At 36.7% G+C, this 23,680-nt stretch overlaps 1 protein-coding gene across 1 annotated transcript in view; it reads right to left on the bottom strand.

Annotated features, from left to right (window-relative positions):
* Nucleotides 1-22,886, bottom strand: part of LOC140240359 (uncharacterized) — a 53,040-nt gene extending 30,154 nt beyond the window's left edge. The window contains exons 1-3 of the mRNA XM_072320124.1: nt 22,836-22,886; nt 21,248-21,434; nt 18,881-19,045 (exon numbers count right to left, since the gene is read on the bottom strand). Coding sequence (XP_072176225.1) covers nt 18,881-19,045; nt 21,248-21,434; nt 22,836-22,886 — 403 coding nt within the window. The remainder of the gene's footprint in view (nt 1-18,880; nt 19,046-21,247; nt 21,435-22,835) is intronic.
* Between the last annotated feature and the right edge of the window lie 794 nt (nt 22,887-23,680).

Genomic DNA, 23,680 nt, shown 5'->3' with positions numbered 1-23,680 from the left:
ACTCGTGTTCTCTTTGTGAAATCTCTTCATCTGAGCACTTTTAGAAGTATAGGGCCTATTTGAGAAAATGACAGAAAGCTTTGTTGCTACACAAAATGTGTTTGTTCAATAAGAATGTTTTTCGTGTAGTATATACGTATACCTGACAGTTCAGAGATCAAGTGTGCAAAGAATTTGCCTCAGCAGCTTTGCGAAACTCGAATCAGTTGCCTGTATTGAAATGTGTGATCAGAATGAAAAGACTCGGACCTTCACGCCTTGTAACTGAGTACCACAGAACCACACACAACGAAACACACACACAAGAAAGGTGAGCTTCCTGCAATCTCAAGGAATGGATAATCAAGCAGCCATCATCCTTTCTTCGCCATTGATAGCAGGAAGTGACGTAATGGAGCGATGCTGTTGGAGAATCGGCATAAATGTCTGCTACAAGTATTATGTACAAAACAAATTCAGACCCCCTTTGTGTTCATGTTTTGCCAAAACAAAAGAACCACAGTCAGTGAGACGCTAACTTACTTTATGTCCTATAAACCAGGGCTCCACACTAACTTTTATTTTTGGTGGCCCAAAGGCAAACATCCGTCCTTTTTTGGTGGCCCGATCAGGCCACCAAAGTCTTCATTTCTGAAATGTTGGTGGCCCGATGTGCGTTTTTGATGGCCCCGGGCCACCGGGCCACCGTTAGTGTCGAGCCCTGGATAAACTATGGTTACTATAAGTTGAACGTTGAAACTGCCTTTTGCCTCCAGGCTTTTATAATAGCATACAAAGCTTTTATTGTTTGCCTGTATAAAAAAAAAAGGCGGGAATACATGTACACCCTTCTCGCAATCATCCTGATCTGATAACAGAGTGATACGTTTGTTTGTTTGTTTTTTTGTTATCTTTCCCCCGACCAAGACCGATGCCATTAAGAAAAACAAGATCATTGCCATTAAAATAATGACCAAACAAACAAATAAACAGATCCATGCATATAACGAACAGAATATGCGTGTGTTTCATGTTTGTATATAGGTTATCTCTTGATGTATAGTAGACAATTGTTTTTATACCGTTTTCTAATAAGTACCTCTAGCGAAAACCCGACTTTTTTTTTCTTTTTCTCAAGGTGGGAAGTTAACTTCAACGTAAAGATAGCTTACAGCTACATGTAAATGGGGCAATCATACATTCGCATTGTCAATTGTAAATTTGTCGGATGACGCTTATAAACGTTTGATGATTTTTGTCTCCTAAGGCATTTTGGTTATGATTACAGACGTATCTATTTACAAGACATACGTGATGGTTTAAAGAACTGATCTTCAATTTAGCAAGGATTAGTCTTATAAAGTCATGAGTTCCCTTTACCCATCATGGTTAATGGAACTGCGACATCGTTGAGGTAACCACACCTTTCAATTTTCATAGTTCAAACCTAAATCGTAACATAATCAAAACACAAGCAAAATATCTCAAAATGCTCAGAAGATGGCATGAATCAAAACTTTTTACGGAGATTGGATATGGCAATCTTTATTGACCTATATTTAATACAAGTTTTCCACAGCTATAATTTCCGCCTTTGATAGCATTCTGATGATTTCGATTGCGTTTTGAACTCGTACCGAGCTATACTATCGAAACAGCTTTGACCTTTATACATGTAGTTCAATATGAACGAGTGTTTCGGACTCATAACCAACGTTCGTAATCGTAACCACACAATAACAAATCAAACGAATATTGAGTAACGACTATCTTTATACATTGGCTGCCTGACTAATCACATGGTTTGACTACTACTTCAAGCAGGCTGAAAATAAAAGAAGAATGAATACACTTTTAATCATGATACGATGCTTTACAGCGTTTTCACAGTATAATGTTTGCTTGCGTTTCTGTGTGCAATACGGATGGAAAATAAAATGCAGATGGATGCTATTAAATGCTAACACCCAACGCATCCAAATGTTTTTGAAATACATATTATTGTTTTACTATACTGTTTGAAACGTCGAATTTGCGAGTCCTTTAAAGGGTTACTACTCATATTATCAGGCAAAAATAAAAGTATTAGGATTTTGATTTGCTCGCAAGGCTAACGATGCTGTGGCGATCGTTCGCAGCAGTGACAATCCGCTTCAATAGATCTATTCAATTATTCTGTTTTCATTGAAAGAGGAAGGAGAAGTCAACTTTAAACCTCATTAGCTTTCTCGCCTTTTAAACATGTTTTCATGTATCATGCGTGGTGTCGCTATTCCTTCTCATGGTAGTGCGTGAGATGGAGCGTGAACGCCGTCGCTAAGCAGGACTGCTATAGCGTTTCGTCCGAGAAAAGAAACAGGTTGTAGGCTTTTCTGATATACAATTCAATGGTACGCTGTAGTTTCTTTTTGAATGGACTCCTATTATAATACTAGCTACTTTCAGGAGATTAAGATGGCCACGCGCTTAACGTTTCACATAACAAAAGAACCTTCTTCATCCCCATTCCGACAATAGAAAGCGACCACATCCTGTGTACCACCGATGCTTTTCGTCCCGTCTCTTTCGCGTATACTACTGGAAATGTCTAGACCATAAAGTCTTTATAGATCCGAGCATGAATCATAAGAGGGCTTGCTCCAGTCGATTTGAGCGACATCATTAGTCGTCTTTAAGATGACAATAGCCTTTCAAACACAAAGTTCAAAATTGATGCGCCCCTCTAGCCTGAAATAACTATCATTCTCATATTCTATATAGACACTGAGGTGTCCACCGCGTACAAAAAAGAGGGAAATTTGGCTCTTGCATAAAAATGGGCAAATGGTGCAATTCTAAGCATACTAATTCTTAGTTGTAAACTTACTAGACATTTGATAGAATGCATGGTACTGAAAAAAAGCACTTTGAATATGTTTAATGTAACAAACCGTTGTCAAGAATAACTCTATTTAATATCTAAAGTCAAGAATAACTCTATTTAACATCTAAAATGGCGCATGTCCATTTTGATACATAATATACTGAAAGTTAACGTAAAAGACGAAAATCGCAAAATTATAATTAAAGATTACAGGTAACAGTGTATCGTATAAGACTCGATAACGTATTATGATAACATCCATAAGTCGGCTTTCATCGCACACTATTCCGCTGCTATCAAAAAGAAACTAATCTAAACATGTAAAAAAGTACAGCCTCAGTATTGCAGTTTCATCAAATCAATGTGCTACATGCTGATAAACTGTCCGCATTTTTTTTTCGAGGGGCAGAGAAGTATATTCAAGGACTGGTGTTAAGCATGAAATAGTATAATTGGTTGAGATGAGGATTCAGCTATTAGCCTTTTTACAGACACAACGTACTTTGAAAAGAAAGAAATATTAAAGAGCATACAATTCTGACAGGAAATCAAATTTCATTTGGTGAAGATCGGTTCTGAAATGGTAGAGATATCCAGAAACAAAGTGAAACATAGCGATCCTTGTAAAAGGATCGCACTTCTCTTTGGGTTTTGGATTCACGATGAGCCCTTCCTGTCATACTAAAAAAAAATAATCATTGTCTGATTATGTCAATTACTATCGCAGTATTTCAAAGTGAAATGAATATCTCTACTAATTAGTTACTACCTGTAAAAGTGGAAATTTTCGCTGTGTTGAAATTTCCGCGAATTTCGCGCAACCAGAAACTAGCGTGAAAATAAAAGCACGTGAATATTTTTTGCTTGCTGTATGTTCCTGTGCGTGATGTCTTTATTCCGCGGAATTAAAAATACGCGAATCTCTTCTTACCCGGCCAAACGCGAAAGTATTAGTCGCGCGAAAATATCAACTTTTACAGTAGTACATGACAGAAACATAATGATGTCTTGAAATTTGTTGTGAAGATGATAGATGAATGCTACAAAGAGATAGGAGGTAGAACATATCCTAACCGCATTCATGCAAGACTAATGATATTGTAGCAATAGTAGCCCCCCCCCCCCACAAAAAAACAAAAAAAACACGCAATAATCATAACAATAACAATAACGATATTAATGATGATAATTGCAAAAAAGTATTCTCTATTTAGAGTAGCCTCTTCAATGCTATCAGTGCTCTAGCTATCAGAGGGCCCGCCTGACATTATTGCCCTATATAGAGTTGCTATAGGACGGAATAGGACGTAATCGCTGCGGGGAGGGAATTGAACTCGGGTCCTTCGACTGGGAGTCGTGAAGCTTAAATATCCACCGTGCCACGGCGCCCTCGCCCCCCCCCCCCCCCCCCCAAAAAAAAAACAAAAAAAAAACAAAACAAAACAAAACAAAAAACAAAAAAAAAACAAACAAACAAGAAAAAACAAAAAAAAACAAAAAAAAATGTTATTTGGCATAAAACAGTCATGATTATGCTTGATTTTTATGGCTCATCCCTGCAATACTGAAGATTTGCGATTCTTAATATCATTAAAGTATCCGTGGAATAATAAATTATGCTTATTGTCGCTGGCATTCAATGCATATAGTGTAGGCAAGAACTTCCACTCGCATGCTAATCTCTTGGTTCTCGGGAAATTTGCAAAATTATCATGCACGCAATTATTCCTCGTTTTACAGTAAAACCTTGTGTTCGCATGTTGCAACTTAAGCGGTAAAACAATACAAAACCAAAGGCAAGGTTAAACTTCGTCTTCTTTACACATCATTCTTAGGATGATCACTGACATGACAATTTTGTACGTCCACCGCTTCAGAAAGATTAACTGTCTTATAATTTGATCGACATTGTGTGATTAACATCTGCAGGAAGAGAACCTGAAGCATATTCCAAAATTCGGTTCAAATATATTAGGCGCCAAATCTTCAAATTTCATTCTATGTTGACGAATTCATATACACGGACGAAAGGAGAATGGTTAGCAATGTATACAAATTTCCGTCAAACTTCCAATGGCCCATTTGAAATATTATGCAACATGTAGGTTAATTGTCAGATCATCAAGTGATCAGCAACAGTGTGAATACCGCTGTGCCAGCGTGTAGTCATCACAACAAGCAAGAATAGCTTTTTCGTATAATGTACAAGCACGTCAACAGTACGCGGCAGTTTCTTTTTGAATGGACTGCCGCTATCTACTTTCAGGAGATTAAGTTTGCTACGCTGAACGTTTCACGTTATAAAAGAACCTTCTTCATCCCCATCCGGACAATAGAAAGCGTCGCCTACATCATCATCCCCATCCCGACAATAGAAAGCGTCGCCTAAGCAACCACATCCTGTGTACCACCGATGTAGTTGTTGTTGTTCTTTTAGTTTTGTGGAGCTCTCTGCCGGGTGTGCCGGGTGGGCAATTTACTCCAAAAAATATATTCAATTTAAATATACACTTAAATTCAATTATAAAAACCTACACTACGTCTAATTATTTACAAAATATAATAATAATAATAATAATAATAATAATAATTATTATTATTATTATTATTATTATTATTATTATTATTATTATTATTATTATTATTATTATTATTATTATATAATTATATATATATGTATGTATCAATATTTACAAACGAGATATTTACAGAGAAAGAAAGGGGACACGTTTTAAGAAAAGATATCGCCTGCCTATACTCCTGCACCGACATGCAGGGTTACGCCGTTCCCGTCGGCAAGCAGGTAGAGGACCCGCCCGCCGACGCCGGTGAGGTCTCGGCCTTTCCCGGGGGCAGGCGCCTCTAGTGTTAGCCTATAATATGATAGGCGAGGACATCATGGAAGAGGAGGGATGATAGAAGAATAGAGGAAAGGGTGAGGACAGAACAGAGAAAACAGACACCGATGCTTTTCGTCCCGTCTCTTTGTTGGGTATGTCGGAGCACTAGACCATAAAGTCTTTGTAGATCCGAGCATGCATCGTAAGAGGGCTTGCTCCATTCAGTCGATTTGAGCGACATTATAAGTCGTCTTTAAGATGACAATAGCCTATCAAACACAAAGTTCAAAATTGATGCGCCTCTCTAGCCTGAAATAACTATTCTATATAGACACTGAGGTGTCCAACAACTTCAAGAAAAGGAAAATTTGGCTCTTGCATAGAAATGGGCACATGGTGCAATTCAAAGCATAAGATACTCATTCATAATTGTAAACTTACCCCAACATTTGAAAGAATGCATGTAACTGAAAGAAAATATCTTTAATATGTTAAATGAAACAAACCATTGGAAATCGGAGAAATCTCTCCACCTGAAGCTTAACAATGTATTGTTATATCAATAACAGTCAAGTTTCTTTACAACTCGTCGTAGCTACCATCAACCTTCTTGGCGACCATTTCTTCGCACTCAGCCGGAAAAGGACAGCTGAAACAAGTTCTGCAGTCGAATTCCCGTTTGAAAGCTGGACAGAATCTCTCCTCCAGCTCTTAAGTATTACAGGACGACATAGATTTTAGCAATTATATTACAACCATCACGAAGGCCGACGACCAGTTGAAGTAAATGCCGCATCAGAATAAAAAGGTAAACCCGGTGTTAAAATACAAAGATTTGATTCAATGGTGTGTCAAAGAACACAAATGTCAATGTATTCTACAGCAACAAAAATGACTGAAGTTAACGGAGTTTGACAAAGAACGACGACCAGCTGAAATAAGTATTAGAATGTTAGTCTAGTTCCCGTTTGGAAGTCGGACAAAATCTCACCACCTGATGCCAAACAATATTATATCAATAACAGTCAAGTTTCCTTACAACTCGTAGCTACCATCTTTTAATATCATCACAAGCCCCTTTTTACACTTTCACGGATTGCTTCACGGATGACCACGGATCGTCATCCGTGGTGTTCCGGCATGCAAAATATCGATTTTCCTTTCAATGCCGGTGTGAATGCGGTCCCAACTGGTTGTCTACACAGACAAGTACGGAAGCTACAAGGACAAGTACGGTGCCTACACGGACAGACAAGGAATGAACGCGGACCACAGCGGAAACGATACGGAGCTAACACGGATATCAAGGAAGAGCACGGATGCAACTGGGTCCCTTCGCGGTGTTTACGCGGATATCCCCAAAAAGTTGACACATTACATTTGCTTTTTCTTTTGATAATTTATCATTCTTGGGCGACATGCTTCCAGAGCTAAGTAATATGTAACAAGCACACCAGAAAATCTACAGCAGATTACATACGCATCTGCTTGTCGACATCATAAAGGCATATCTCTTTGTTGCTAAATCTCATTTTGCGGGAACATAACAACATAAACAAAGCAAAACAAACTAAGACAAATCAACCCCCCCCCCCCGAAAAAAAAACAGCAAGAAGATGTGTGTGGGTCACTGAAGATTCTCATGCGATATAAACCTACTATAGAGGAGTCGATTGGCTGTACTGATGGGTGAAGATGTGAGCAAATTTCATTGACTTTCTGAGCTAGTATTCGCAAAATGTACACGAATTTCTCATCCCGGATGGAGCCGATGCTAATACGGACTTTCCGATGTCTTCACGGAGGCAACACGGAGTAGCCGGTGCCTACAAGAAAGGAATACGGATGCAACACGGAGTAGATGGTGCCGACAAGGAAGAGTTTGTATTGATTCCCATCCGTGATGTCCGGGATGAAAAATTAAGCAAGCTCATTTTTTTTTTCGGCGGACATGCCGGATGATCAAGGATGATGTCGGATGACTTCACGAAGTCAACACGGTCATGCCGGAAATAGTACGGATAACCTCGGACCGACGATCCGTGGTCATCCGTGATGCAATCCGTGAAAGTGTAAAAGGGGCTTATAACGACCAATTCTTCGCACTCGGCCGTGAAAAAAAGAGTTCCGTGTGTGTGTGTATGTGTGTGTGTGTGTTTGTGTGTGTGTGTGTGTGTGGTTTATTTTGTATGTGTGTGTGTGTGTTCCCGAAATTAAGACATCATCTCCCGAAACATAATGGCAAGTGAAAACATTTGCATAATTTTCCTTTGGTGCTAGTTTCTGGTTGCGGAAAGTGGGCGAAAAAAAAAAAAAAAATCCGCCTTTACAGAACGCAGATGACATTCTATGGTATGTTGACAACATGAAATCAAATTTTTTCTTTGTTTTGTTTCTTTTTCTAAGAATAACAAACAATAAGAACAGTTAACAGGGATCGACAAAAGCGGGATGGACAGCTGAAACAAGTTCTTCAGTCGCATTCCCGTTCGAAAGCTGGACGGAATCTCTCTTCCCGCTCTAAAATTTTACAGGACGACATAAATTTTAACAATTATATTGCAACCATGACGAAGGCTGACGACCAGTTGAAGTAAATGCCGCAACAAAGTAAAAAGGTAAACCTGGTATTAAAATACACAGATTTGATTCAATGATGTGTCAAAGAACACAGAAATCAATGTATTCTATGCAGCTACAAAAATGACAGAAGTCAACGGAGTTTAACAAAGAAAGACAACCAGCTGAAATAAGTATAAGAATGTTAGTCTAGTTCCCGTTTGGAAGTCGGACAAAATCTCTCCACCTGAAGCTTAACAATTAATTCGATAACAGTCAAGTTTCCTTACAAGTCGTCGTAGCTACCATCAACCATCTTAGTGACCAATTCTTCGCACTCGGCCGTGAAAGAGAGTTTCGTATTTTACCGAAACCAAGACATCATCTCCTGAAACATAATGACAAGTGAAAACATTCGCATAATTTTCTTTTTGCGCTAGTTTCTGGTTGCGCAAAGTGGGTGAAAAAAAAAAAAATCCGCCTTTACAGTAAGGTTAAAAGGCGAATGCAGCTGACATTTTTTGGTATGTTGACAACATGAAATCAATATCCCTTTTTTAGCATAACAAACAATGAGAACAGTCAGCAGGGATTGACAGCTGAAACAAGTTCTGCAGTCGAATTCCCGTTTGAACGCTGGACAGAATCTCTCCGCCCGCTCTAAAATTTTACAAGACGACATAAACGTTAACAATGATTACAACCACGCGAAGGCCAACGACCAGCGGAAGTAAATGCCGCAACAGAATAGATAGGTAAACACGTTGTTAAAATACAAATATTTGATTCAATGTTGTGTCAAATACAAAAAAAAAAAAAAATCAATGTATTCTACAGCAAAAAATATGACAGAAGTTGTCGGAGTTTGACAACGAACGGCGACCAGCAAATAAGTTTTGCAACGATGGTCAAGTTTTCGTTTGTAAACCGGACAAAATCTCTCCGCCGTGTTTCCTACGCGTAAAGACAAGATAATACAAATTCAATGTCTATCGACTGCGGTCAAGTCTCCTTTCACATCGCCGTAACTACCATTTGCACAAAAGACGGAATGTCAGCCTGTTATGCCAGTAATGGTAATTCGTCGGGACGATATGCGAGGTTTTAGATCACACGGATAACGGGCTTTATGCTGTGACAAGTAAAGCTGAACAAAACATAAACTTGAACACGAACGGCATTGAAACGAAGCCATATAGTCAGGACGTTTCCCGACGGTTGAACAATGATTCGTCGGGAACGATATGCGACGTTTTTAACAAAAAGAAACGCAATTCACAATAGAAGCCGAACTTTGAAAATAGCTAGTAAGTCGGGACGAAGAGCGACGATTAGTGAAAGGGAATCCTTTCTCTATCGTCGCTTATCGTCGGGACGAATAAACAAAGGTATGAATAGAAAGTACGTGTATTCATATGCAAGGTTGCTTATTCATATGCACGTGACGCCTGTTCATATGCAAATCATCAAACATGCACAATGCGACATCGTCGCGACGAAGATATCTCTCTAACAGGTTTTTCTGTGGTGCCTAAAGAATTTTATTACTCATAACATGAGTGGCAAATCATTGCCACCAGATATCATTATTGGTGTGAAAAAATGCATTTTATGTCAAAATGCATGGAAACAAAAGTTGCATTTTAGTGATTTGCAATGACTTTTACACAAATAATCAAACAATCACTCATGATTCTGAACATTTAAGCATGGGATATTGCATATTTCTCTATCTCTTTCTTTTCATGAGCATACAGTGAAGTATTTGATAATTGATGATGTCCACCATCCGCAATGACCAGCCGGCATCTCCTCCTCATACTATAAAGTTTGTACTCGGTGCTGCTCAATGTTATCCCATGCTCTCTGCAAGATGCGCTGAAATTCTTGCTGTGAAGTGTCATCTTTCAACTTCTTGCTCGCTTTTCACTTAATGATATCCCAAAGATTCTCTACTGGAGTACAGTCAGGGGATCTTGCAGGCCACTCCATACGCTCGATGCCATTTCCCTCAGCAAACTGATCTACAACTTAAGGGCATGATGCAAAATGCCCACTGGCACATTAATGTGATCAACCTAAATTGGAATTACAAATCACATGGTTTCTACCAATATTTTCATATTGAGAAGGCCTATTGTTCAAAAAGTATGCATATCATCTGTTTAATAGGGAAGCACATTGTACCTGAAGAAATTCCTGGAATTACACAATTTCAACAGATCATTTGCTAATCTACATAGGAAATGTATACAATATGCTTCCTATGGCCTAAAGTGCAACTTTTTTCCCATGCATTTTGACATAAAATGCAATTTTTTACACCAATAATGATATCTGGTGGCAATTATATGCCATTCATGTTATGAGTAATGAAATTCCCTATCCATTCCCTTTCGAATTATGAACATCGGTAAAATACATTCTGAGATATATCCAAAATGTTAGGGGGGAACTTACTTTTTTTGTTGAGTGTATATATATATGTATATATATATATATATATATTGTTACGAATTTGCCCATGTAATCATTTTTTAATAGAATATAGTTCTATGTTTTATGATCATGTGTATGCGATCACACGTGCTCGATCGCGAATGTTTGTAAATACCGCCGGTTACGTAATCTTAATGTTGAGTCATTCGTTTTGAACCGCAGCCCCACACATTTCGCCCAGGTTGAGTTTAATGCTGTGAATATATTAAGCTGGGCGTGCCTGATGGAATTTTCCATGTATGAAGTAATGTTCATGTTAAAAATGCATTGGTCGCATCAGTCGACAATCAGACTCCGGTTAGAATAGTCCATGGGCCAGGCCAGATATTGGTACCACCTGAGGTGGCAAAACCTTTTTGGTGCCATTTTGTTTGTCGGGCATAGATATGCTTGTCAAGCTATGATAGCATTTCCAAATGAGTAGCTTAGTAATAATAAATTATTTTTTAACCAATGTAGTCTCGTTGTTATATTCCTATACTTCTGAATCGAAACTAACCGCTATACAAAGAAGAGCACTGTTTTCTGTATGTTCCATAGAGCTGTAAAATGCAGCTCTATGGTATGTTCACAGGTGTTTAGTCCATGGGCCAGGCCAGATATTGGTACCATCTGAGGTGGCAATACCTTTTTTGGTGTCATTTTGTTTGTCGGGCATAGATATGCTTATCAAGCTATGATAGCATTTCCAAATGAGTAGCTTAGTAATAATAAATGAATTTTAAACCAATTTGGTCTCGTTGTTATATCCCTGTACTTCTGAATCGAGACCAACCGCTATACAAAGAAGAGCACTGTCTTCTGTATGTTCACAGGTGTTCTGTTGTAAACGCAGTGTGCTTAGACTTTATTCAAGGCAGCAAAGGGAATATCCACGGGTTATGATGTCCACAGCACTTAGTCTAATATTCAAGACGGCGAAGGGAATATCCACAGCTTATAATACAGTGTATATCCCTTTATCTAAAACAACAACAAAAAAAAGCAATTCCTCGTGAATTTTACCGTATTTTTCAATCATTTATCATTTTCCGTTGAAAACGCTACAGTGAAAACGCTAATACCACGCCAATGTCGCTTTATTTCCATCCAACAATGAAAGATTATGCAAAAACAATGTACCGGTACACTACAATACATTATGATTAATAATGTTGTAAATGAACAGAGTGATTTTTGTTTAAAACTGATGTATTTGTTGAGAGGGTGGTATAAAAACAATAATCCCTTTTATTAGGAACTTTAGATATGATAACGGTATATTGTCCTATATAAAGACTAAGCGCACCGCGTGACAGCTGTGGACATCATAACCCTTTGGATATTCCCTTCGCTGCCTTGAATAAAGACTAAGCGCACCGCGTTTACAACAGAACACCTGTGGACATACAGAAGGCAGTGCTCGTATTTGTATAGCGATTAGTTTCGATTCAGAAGTATAGGGATCTATAAAAACGAGACCAAATTGGTTAAAAATTCATTTATTATGACTAAGCTACTCATTTGGAAATGCTATCATAGCTTGATAAGCGTATCTACGTCCGACAAACAAAATGACATCAAAAAGGTTTTGCCACCTCAGGTGGTACCAATAACCTATTTTTCGGGTCTGGGCCCATGGACTAGTTCTGTTGTAAACGCGGTGCGCTTAGTCTTTATTAATCAATAATAAGAGTAATATTTTCTACTATATTACTCACTTCATTTGATCTATTATAAAAAGGAACATAATGTGTTTTCTCAAAATTAACAATCAGTTTATTCAGTTTAAACCATGTCACAACTTTATTCAGTTCACATTCTAAATTTTCTTTTAAACTTAAAGGCCCGAATTCACGAAGGTGGTACAAACAAAACCATGGTCTAAACCATGGACAAAAACCATGGAGCGCCAAGTGTCAAACAGAATATTTCGTTACGAAATTGGTCATTTCGTCGACAAAATGACTGTTTCGTTAACGAAATTATCATTTCGTGGACGAAATGTTCATTTAGTTACAAAATGTTGTCATTTCTTTACAAAATAATAATTTCATCGACAAAATGACTGATTTCGTAGCGAAATATCGCATGCGACACTTGGCATTCCATGGTTTTTGTCCATGGTTTAAACCATGGTTTCATTTGTACACCTTCGTGAATTCGGGCCTTAGTGTCTGACTGAGTGTAAAATAAAGTTGTATCATCCGCATATAATACAAATTCCAAATTTTGAGTACATCTAGTTAAATCATTGATATATAACAAAAACAAAAGGGGTCCCAAAATCGATCCTTGCGGTACACCACGCTTGATTTGACTGTATTATGAGTGGCAATTAGCAAAAAATGTATATTGAGAGCGATTATCTAGATAACTAACAAACCACTCTAAAGCAATTCCTCGAATACCATAATGACTCAATTTATGCAACAAAATCTGATGATCAACAATATCAAATGCTTTTGACAAATCCATAAATATTCCTAATCCAAAATTGTTCTTATTAATAGATGAGATTATTTTGTCTTGTAAATCCATAATTGCATGAGCAGTGGAATGATGTTTTCTGAAACCATATTGACTATTACAAATAATATCATTATTACACAAAAAAAAATATACACTCGATTAAATAAACATTTTTCGATCAGCTTTGAGAAACATGGGAGAATAGAAATTGGACGATAATTCTTGAGGAGATGACAATCCCCTTTCTTCAAAACAGGAATTAATCTTGCAACTTTAAATTTGGTTGGAACATTACCAGTTTCTAATGATTTATTAAAAATAAAAACCAATAACTTCCTTCATAGTATTCACATTTATATAATTAAAATCAAATGAATAACTATTCTTTAATGATTTACAAACTTCTAATATTTCAAATTCTGTTTTGGGCTTTAAAAAATTTACTTTTGACAACTATCGGAAAGATAAGTTTGAATGGTTACATTATGATTGTTGTTGACAGGAGTCATTGATTCTAATAAAGTTGAACAACAATTCTCAAAATAAGAATTAAATTCATCAGCAATAGTTTGTGGATCACCCTCTTCTTTTTCATCACAAACAAAATATTCTGGAATACTTTTCTTTGATTTTCTAAGAATGTCATTTATAACTGATCATGTACCTTTAATATTACTTATATTTTGATTTATTTTATTTAAATGATATATTTTCTTAGCATTCTTATTTGCGTCATATATTTTCAATAAATCCTTATCAAGTGGTGTTTTTCCTGATTTTATGAAAATAGCTAAGGTTTTCCCTTTATTTAAAAAATAGACCTATTTCTTTGCTTTCATCTTTATCTAAAAAATTGGTAAAATTAATTTTTTGAATTTGCATAATGTTTTCACAAATTCTCAATTTGGGTTCCGTCAGAAACATAGCACCATTCATGCTCTTTTAAAGTTTATTGACCACGCTGCGCACACTATTGATAATCATTCTCATCGTATTGGTATCTTCCTGGACTTCTCCAAGGCCTTCGATACAATTAATCATGAAATATTACTTTATAAAGTGTCTCATTATGGAATACGCGGGAAGGCCTTGGAGTGGTTCAGGAGTTACCTACACAACCGAAAACAATATGTATTTCTGAACGAGTACAGCTCGAGTTTAGAATTCATTAAATGTGGCGTCCCACAGGGTAGTTTATTAGGACCTTTACTTTTTATCATTTATATTAATGACTTTTGCAGATCATCTGACATACTCTCATTTATATTTTTTGCTGACGATTCAAATATTTTCTTTTCTCACCAAAATCCAGATACTCTTGTACGCATAGTTAATTCCGAATTGAAAAAAGTAACTCAGTGGATAAGAGCTAATGAATTATCTCTTAATCTTCAGAAAACGAAGTACACTGTATATGCTTTTGAGCAATTCTTTAGAAGATTTAGACACAGGTATTGCTTTTGATGACACTTTGTTAGAACGAGTTTCTCATATAAAATTCCTTGGTATCACAGTGGATGATAAACTTTTGTGGAGGCCGCATATTACTAACATTAGTACAATAATTTCACGCAATATTGGTATTATTAATAGACTCAAGTTTCATATTCCATTGTCCTCTTTGTTGACGTTGTATTTTTCTCTAATTTTACCTTATCTTAATTACGGACTCCTAGCGTGGGGTAGTGCCCATCAAAACTTACTAGATAAATTACTTTTGTTACAAAAAAAGGTTATTCGTATTATTTGCGGCGTCCCGCCACGTTCCCATACAGAGCCATTATTTACTACACATGAGATTTTAAATATTTAAGATTTGTATTTTTTTTTTCAACTTGGTCAGTTTATGTTTAATTACAATGTAAATGCACTTCCCAGTATTTTTAATTCAATGTTCCCACGGAACCAGTCTTTTCATGATTATCCCACTAGACAATCTAATGAGTTTCATTTACCCCTCCTGAGAACTTTATTGGCTCAGAATGCATTTATGTACACCGGTCCTAGATTTTGGAACTCACTGAGCTGTGAAATAAAAAAATTCCCCATCTTTGTATTCTTTTAAGCGCAAGTTGAAACTTTTTTTTATTAAATCCTCCCTGATATTTTTTTTTTCCATTAACAGCTATAGTTTTTGTTAACCTCAGGGTTCATCATCCACCCACCAATCATTCAAACACTGAATTCATTATTACGTAAGAAGTAGCCATTACAATCCTTGCTCATCTGCATGCAGCACCAAGTCTATGAAGCACATTCTCTACCATCCTCTGTTCCATTTCCCTTGTTTAGCGTGTAGGTATTCTCTCATTCTCTCTTTTTTTTTCTTTCTTTCCTTCCATACTTTTCATCTATTCTGGCAAGTTGTGTCATGTTGTTGTGTTTCTTCTGTTTTGTCCCGTCGTGTCGTATATTAGTGTATATAAGTGTTTGTAAATAAGTAATTCATAGGTTTTATGAGTGGTTCACAATCTAGAAGCTTTGCTTTTTAGTCGACCTCTCTATTCTTTCTTCCTTTTTTTCAACTGAAGCATGACTTTGTATTATTTTTTTTTTGCCAGTATGTGCTCCTATGTTTATTGATACCATTTATTAATCAAGACAAATGTTCTTTGTTTATAGTGTAAAACCTGATCTATCTTGTGTTATGTTTTTGTTGAAAAAGAAAAAAGAAGAAGAATGAAAATAAATGAATTGAATTGAATTGAATTGAATTGGTTGCCTATAAAGGAACGTGTTATCTTCAAAGTACTTCTCCTAGTCTACAAAGCTATTCATAACCAAGCCCCATCATACCTGCAGAACCTAATCTCTCTCCGATCCTCATCAACTTCTTCTACGTCTAGACGCCTGCGCTCCCATGCTACTGCCCATCTTCAACTGTTACCCGGACCTCGCACTAGGACACGCTACGGAGAATTAACGCTTATTCGCGGTTATTGCACCCAAGGTTTGGAACAATCTACACATTCATTTACGACAAGCCACATCAGTAGAATCATTTAAGGCACTTCTTAAAACCCATCTTTTCCCATATTGATTGCTTCCCTAAGATAATGTGCTGAGTGTAATTCAATTATTGTATTCGTTTAATGACTGGTACACATTGATTTATGTCATGTTATTTTTACTTGTGTTTTGATATGTCTGTTTTCCTTCATTTTTCATTTCTCCTTTCGTCCTTTCCCTATGCGCGAAGAAACATTGTATTAAGCGCATTACAAATGTAATGTATTATTATTATTATTATTATTATTATTATTATTATTATTATTATTATTAAGGTGATGATGACACCCCCATAATCAAGGATTACTGCCGGCACCTATGTATTCATCTTATGAAGAACTTATCAACACTGCAAGATTTAATTTTGGAAAAAAAAAAACAACAAAAGGGCATGATTTTCAAAAGTGTCCCTTTGAGAAGCTTTATAACCCTTGAATGTAGGGGCAAATATCATCAAAAACACATTTATGATGTTAAAAAGTCAATTGAGAAATATGACCTCCACCATAGGGCTCACACCCGTAAATACAATGGAATGTCCCAGACCCCTTCACAAATTCGTACCAAAGATACCAAAATAAATGAAGAAAAAAAAATTAACTAGAAGTGTCGCTATGGCGACTGATGCCTCCACCATAATACATGATTCTCCCAATAGGTGTATAGTACAATGTCTTCACAATGTGTGATGAGAGTCTCACATAATTGGCAAAACATTGATACGACAGGTTTGTCAGAAATGTCTTGAATGTTCACTTTCCTCAAACTGGGTTTGCTATAATTGTCTAAGAGTGTAGGTACATATATTTGGGGAATTGAGGATTTTTACTTGACTTCTGAACGACCCTGTTATACGTTTATGCATTGAGTAATTTTCAAAGGTATGAAGAAAGAGTGTTATTACAGTACAAAAATCTAGATTTCTTTTCATTTAGACCTGACCTTTGATCCTTAAACTTTGACCTTTTACCTTCTGGCTGGAAATTTCCCAGAAAATCTCCATTAGATAATACATATGTATATTAAGTTTTAAAACTAATAATGCAAGCATTGCATATACTAGTATATGAGGGAAACAATAAAAAAAAAATTGAGGAGTTGACCTTGACCTTTGACCCCTGACTATTAACGCATGACCCCTAAATTCCCTAGATAATCCCTGCCAGGCAGTACATGCATATGTACCAAGTTCCATGAAGATATATTGAACCATTTGCGAGAAAGGTGAAATTGCAACACTTTCACCTAACCTTTGACCTTTTGATCTCTGACCTCATGACATGAAACTCGCTCTGGAGAATCTTTACACAGTAGTACATGTCTACACTAAGTTTCAATAAAATACCTTCGGGCATTGCATAGATATGGGGGAAATAACACTTTTAGCATTTGACCTTGACCTTTTGACCTTGACCTCTTGCTGATGTCACTAAAATCTCCTCAACTAATTGCCCCATCATACATCATCCTTGGTCCAAGTTTGGTGAAAGCTGCTTCATCCAGTTTCGAGTTACCACGTAAACAGATAAATTTTAGGATTTGACCTTGATCTTTGACCTTGGACCTCTGTCCGATTTCACTAAAAAAAAAAAATAAAAAAAAAATAAAAAAAAAAATAAAAATAAAAAAACTAATCATGAAATTGTTCCATCATACATCATCCTCGGACAAAGTTTGGTGAAATTTGCTCAATCCAGTCTTGAGTTATCGCGCAAACGGATACAATTTTATGATTTGACCTTGACCTTTGACCTTTCGCAGATTTCAACCAAAGTCTAATCAATTAATTGTCCCATCATACCTTATACTTGGACCAAGTTTTGTAAAATTCCAGTCAATATTTCTCAAGTTATCGCGTAAACGAATGCGGACGGACGTACGTACGGACGCCGTACGGACGGAAGGAAGGACAACCCGAAAACATAATGCCTCAGGCCCCACTTCGTGGCGGAGGCATAAAAATCAATGATGTAGTTTGGCCAAAAACTGAATAGCTGTGGATATTGAGTATGAATTCATTTACAAACTGCATTTTGGTTGGAAGGTGAAAGCTTTTCTGATGGAATTTGAGGGGACTACTAAGTATATTTCATTGGGTATGTGTACGGAAAATAGGTGATATTTTGACAGACAAGAACTAGTAGTCTGGCTTTGCGGAACCCTGGACAGAATTTGAGCCGAAGAACCTACCTTGGAAATTTGATGGATCCAGGTTAGAGAAGGTGAAACACCTCATTTTTTCCAGCTATTTTACAGAATTTTTAGAAATTTGATTTTAACACACATCCCTATGTTGAAATATTTATGGGTGTGAGCCCTGAAGATGAGCCTTCGGCAAAGGCAGCGACTTCGTTGCCGCGGAGGGCGCATTTTGTAAAAAGAGTACAGTTAGCAAAGGGTCTGGAAACCAGACTAAGCAAGGAGCAGAATTGGGCTGGCCTGGCTGGCCAGAAAATACGTTAAAAAATGACCAGAATCTCCAAAATTGCGGCAATAATGCAGCTTAATTGTTGGATTTTTTTCTTTCCATAATGATATGAATTTCGTTTTCTTTACTGAAAACAAGACACCAGTATATACATTTTTAGTATATATTAGGCGTAAATATTCACAGCTGAATGACACGCGCCTTAAAAGTCAAAATAACAACAAAAACGTTTCATTCCAAACAAATTCGTACCCTGGTACAATTCGGCAGACAAGAGGAGCAGGCGATGGTTGGTGAGGAAAGCGCGCCCTTGCGCGATGTTGGCTCGTGGCGTGGAACCGGCTTCCGGCAAGAAGACCACGTTGTCGAAGTACAAGTACGAGTTCACGAGCATTGTTTCCTCGTTGTACAAAAGACCTAGTAAAACGAGACGGGTATTAAAGGGGAAATCCAGTCCAAATATATGTTAGTCTGATGAAAAAGAGTTTAATTCTACGAGTTCAACGGTAAAAATTTGACTGAAATTGGATGAAAAATAAGGTTATAAGTTTTATCATTTTGAAGTTTTGACAATTTCTCCAAAACAGTTCTTGTACAGTGGGTATGGATATGCAAATGAGTGAGCTAACATGTTTTGCATCGATCGTGTACACAAAAAAAGATGACGAAATTTCAAAGTTTCTGTAATTGAAGTCTGAAACATGACGTTACTCCTGGTTGAATAACTTCAGAATAGAGTGATCAGTTAAATGTACCAGGATTTCAGCCTCGGGCATAATTGCGTTTGAATCAAAAACTGGAAATTTCAAAATTTTAAGTACAAACTATAAGGCAAGTTCTGAGGGTATGACATGCTCACTTTTCCATTTGCATATTCATATTGACCGTTCAAGAATTGTTTTGTGAAAAATTAGCGAAACTTCAAAATGTCGTAACCTTATTTATTCAACCGATTTCAATCAAAATTGTACTGTTGAACTCGTTATATTTTACTCTCTCTAATCAGACTAACTTATATTTGGACTGGATTTCCCCTTTAAGAGGATTGTACAGTACTGGTAGAGCTGATGATTCAGCTTTTAACTCTTGCGAGATACTTAAAAAATACTAAATGAAATAATATGAAAGAGCATACGATTCTAAGAGGCAATAAAAGTTTATCTGATGAAAATCGGTTTTGAAATGGCTGCGTTATCCAAAAGCAAAGTAAAACAAAGTCATCCTAATCAAAGCTGGGTCTCATCTTTTATTAGGATTGCTGTCTTCTGGATATCTAAGTTATTTTAAAAACCAATTTTCCTCAAATAAACTTTGAAATCCTTAAGAAATTATATACGCTCTTGTATATTTCATAAGAGGTTTGTCATTACAGAAGAAAAAGAAAAATCATCCTCAAAATATGTTAGAAACCTGAAGCCCCATCTCATCCGAAATTGCATTATCTCCCTGCAAAGGGAGTGTGATGATTATGATTATGGTTTTTATGTCGAGGTCTATCCCTAGTTTGTGAGTTAAGTACAGTAGCAGAATTGGTGCACAGTCTGCAAACATTATCAGAAAATAGTTCGATTTTAGCTTGCCTTGAAACAGCTAGTTCCATTATGTTTCTCTACGACATTTTTACTCTGCTCGAAACTCTGACACATCGCCCGCCATGTTCAATGTAAGTAATTTTCTATTGTATCGTATTTTGTTATATTTCATACATATGATAATTATGTATGAAATGTAACAAAATATAATCAAAATACATAATGTCAAGCTTGGGTTTAATCATATTTTGTCATATTTCATGCATTTTCCATTGAGAAATACGAAAATAAATTCAAATTCAAATTCCAGAGGGCACAGCACCACTTATATTCTTGGTCGATTCTTGTCAATACTTTCCAATGACATTAGCACAGGCAAACATGATTCAACTGTGCTCCATCATTGGTCATAATAAAATCAATTTTACTTCAGCAACATCTATAGGAGACGGAAGACATTTCAAGACGCAACTTTCAAGGTGCACTGGAAAAACAATGTTATCGAACAATTTTGCACAAAATGTTTGGAAGAATGGCATATCTACTCGTGTAATCACGCAAACAACAGAATTAAATTTTGGCTTTAAGCTCTTCATCGTCTCTAGTTTTCTGCCCGAGATCATATTCACGAATTTCCCTTTAAAACGCTCCTATGCAATGTACGACGTCTGACAGAACCCCGGGTGTGTATTTTTACATTTCATAATGTTTTATATGAATCAAAATAAATCGATTGATACATATTTATATAATCTTACATGTATATTTGTATTTGTATATGTATACGGATGTGTAAGTTCGCTTGGGATTCAAATTCAGATTGATATTTCTCAGATTGTCATGCGATTAATATATAAAACTGCAATTCAAAGTTTAGTACCAGGTATGACAAATAATTCGCATGATATTCAGAACACTTGACCACTTGTTGACATTAATCGTCTTCCATCCCAATTTGCTATTTTCAATGATTTATAATTTTTTCATTTGTGTTTATTCACAAAACTTTCAGATGTACGATACTCCAGCTTCACCCAATTGATAGGTCCACAACAACAGCATTTTAGAGCCATCGTATCAGTCTCACCGGCCATGAACTGGTCGTAGGTGAGTCCATCCCGAATCGCAGTTCGCCCATGCTCTGTCGACGAGGCCACACCACTGCTCGTTTCGTTGATCACCTGCAGCAGCTGGGTGTGGCTTTTGTGAACCGCCGGGAAGGAATTGACGACCGCTTGAGAGGCGGGGTCGAAGACGTACGTAGTTCCTGACGTCTGTAAAACGACAGGGAATGGTATTAATGGCATTTTACACTTACTTGCACTCCTGATTAAATGTAAAGGCACCACATATAAGAAACCTAAACCCAAATATAAAATAATGTGGATTGACTGAATGTACCAATGTAGGAAAGCACATGAGCGAAGTTTTCAGGAAAATCGGACAATCGATCGAAAAGTTACGAATAAAAAAAAAATGGTGCCGTCATAAGAACACTACTGAAGTCCATGACGTCACGTATGGATAAAAATATGAAACAATATAAGGGAAATTCAACATGTTTTTATTTTTCTACAGCATAATGAAGCAGCTCTTGACTTTCCTTTTTGAGAAAGCAGGGGTAATGGTTTTACCTTTAACAAATTTATGTCAGTAACATATACAAGTCGATGGAATGTGTAGGCCTCTACTTTTCACGCAAAAAGACATTTCGTGAAATTCTCCCCGAGTCCTATTATATTCTTTACATTGTTGTAAATAAATGACGTTAAGAAACTGTATAAGCAGTTTTTTTTTTTCTTTTACCAAGCGTTTGACGGCACCGAAACTTTATTTTATATCGATTGTTCGATTTTCCTTAAAATTTCGCAGATGGCGTGCTGTATATAACGTTGCTGCTTTAACTCAATTCGTATTGAAATTTCGGTTATGGTTTCCTTTAAAGTATGATGTGGAGCTACACTATACAGTAGCTTCGTGATTTAAGGCAGCGATAACTCTCGTTACATGCTTATTCGTTTAATTTTTATACATATACACCATGATACTGTATCAGATTTATATTTGTCGTGTTTTATCGATATTTTGCTATATGCGTTAAAATACGCTATAACACGTTAGAATTTCTCTATATTTTCTTGAATGCAAATATCAAAGCAAAGTTTGTTTGAAGATTTGTGTACAAGAGAATGAGAGACTTTTGAGGCGATGTATACCATCGTGACCTAATTTAATATGACTCACGTGATTCAGAGCAATATTATCAACTTCGAATACACAATATAAAGCTTATAAGATCCCATAACTTTAAATATCAATGAAACTTCTGTGTTCTATAATGCTTTGAGGCTTCTAAGTGAAGGATATTTAAGAAAACATTCACATCTTAACCTATACGCAGCTTGAATGATACAGAATGTCGCAGATTCCTTTAACACCAAATATTTTCATCACCATATTCATAAAAAAAAAGAAACGCGTGTCGATAATCGCCAATTATTTTGATCACCATTGAAACGTGTGTCCATAAAGAATTATATACTATACAAAACATTTACCATCGCCATAATTCGGTTGCACGGGTTCATTGTATGTCACAATAACGTTCTATACACCGGTAGTTTCTGAACTATACACAAGCTGATCTTTTGAAAATTTCCCAAATTGCTTCTTACCATTCCGGAGTGTTCGATCAGTTGAATCTCACTCGAGGAAAGGGATGTCATTGATCACTTTCTGCCACAAATCTGTTTTATCTGAGTGATGAAAAGTAAAGACACATCTATGACTTGGAACTTTTTGATTATATACCTGCAAACAAAATCAAGAAATGGTTGAATACGATCTGACAATGGACCTACTAGAGTGTTAATTGTTGTCTCGCTAGCTCTTTTACTCTCATTGATGTATTTCGTCCTTTTGAAGTGAGGGTTCTGAGACCATACCACAAAGTTGAAAAAAAAATTGCTGCTCCCTCTTGCGGTCATATATCACTAGCCGATAAAATAAATTTTAAATTGACCCAAGGGGGGGGGGGTATTAAATTTGGTGTCAAATTTTTGATCTCTGGGGTGTGGTTGCTGCGATTCTTGAGGGATTCCACTAGAATTATTCTATGGCTTTAATATGTTTGTATATATATATTAGTGAGTTGTTATATTACATGTCTTAACTTGCCTTTTCAGGGGTCTTATTATACAAGCTTGCTTTTCTAAGGCTGCGTTTATCAACTTTCCCCTGTTTAAACGGCTTTCGATAGCCCTTTCGATAGCCCTTTCGAAAGCCCTTTCCGTAGCCCTTTCGAGAACCCTTTCCACAGCCCTGACTGCCTGTACTATTAATGTGCCGCTTGTTTTCTAAGAAGGGACGGCGAAAAGCAATTACCATAATAAAGACATATCTTCCTTTGAGAGTGACGAGTCATGATGCAATGCCACATGAATCAATTGTCTTCCTATCCGTGAGGCAGCTCCAGTTTAGCACATACTTCAAATATTTCTGAGTGGCGGCATGCGACTTT

Source organism: Diadema setosum, chromosome 17 (genome assembly GCF_964275005.1).
Source record: "Diadema setosum chromosome 17, eeDiaSeto1, whole genome shotgun sequence".
In the NCBI taxonomy this organism is placed as follows: Eukaryota; Metazoa; Echinodermata; class Echinoidea; order Diadematoida; family Diadematidae; genus Diadema; species Diadema setosum.
Note: the sequence above shows the minus strand (reverse complement) of the source record. Positions and strands in the feature narration are given on the sequence as shown.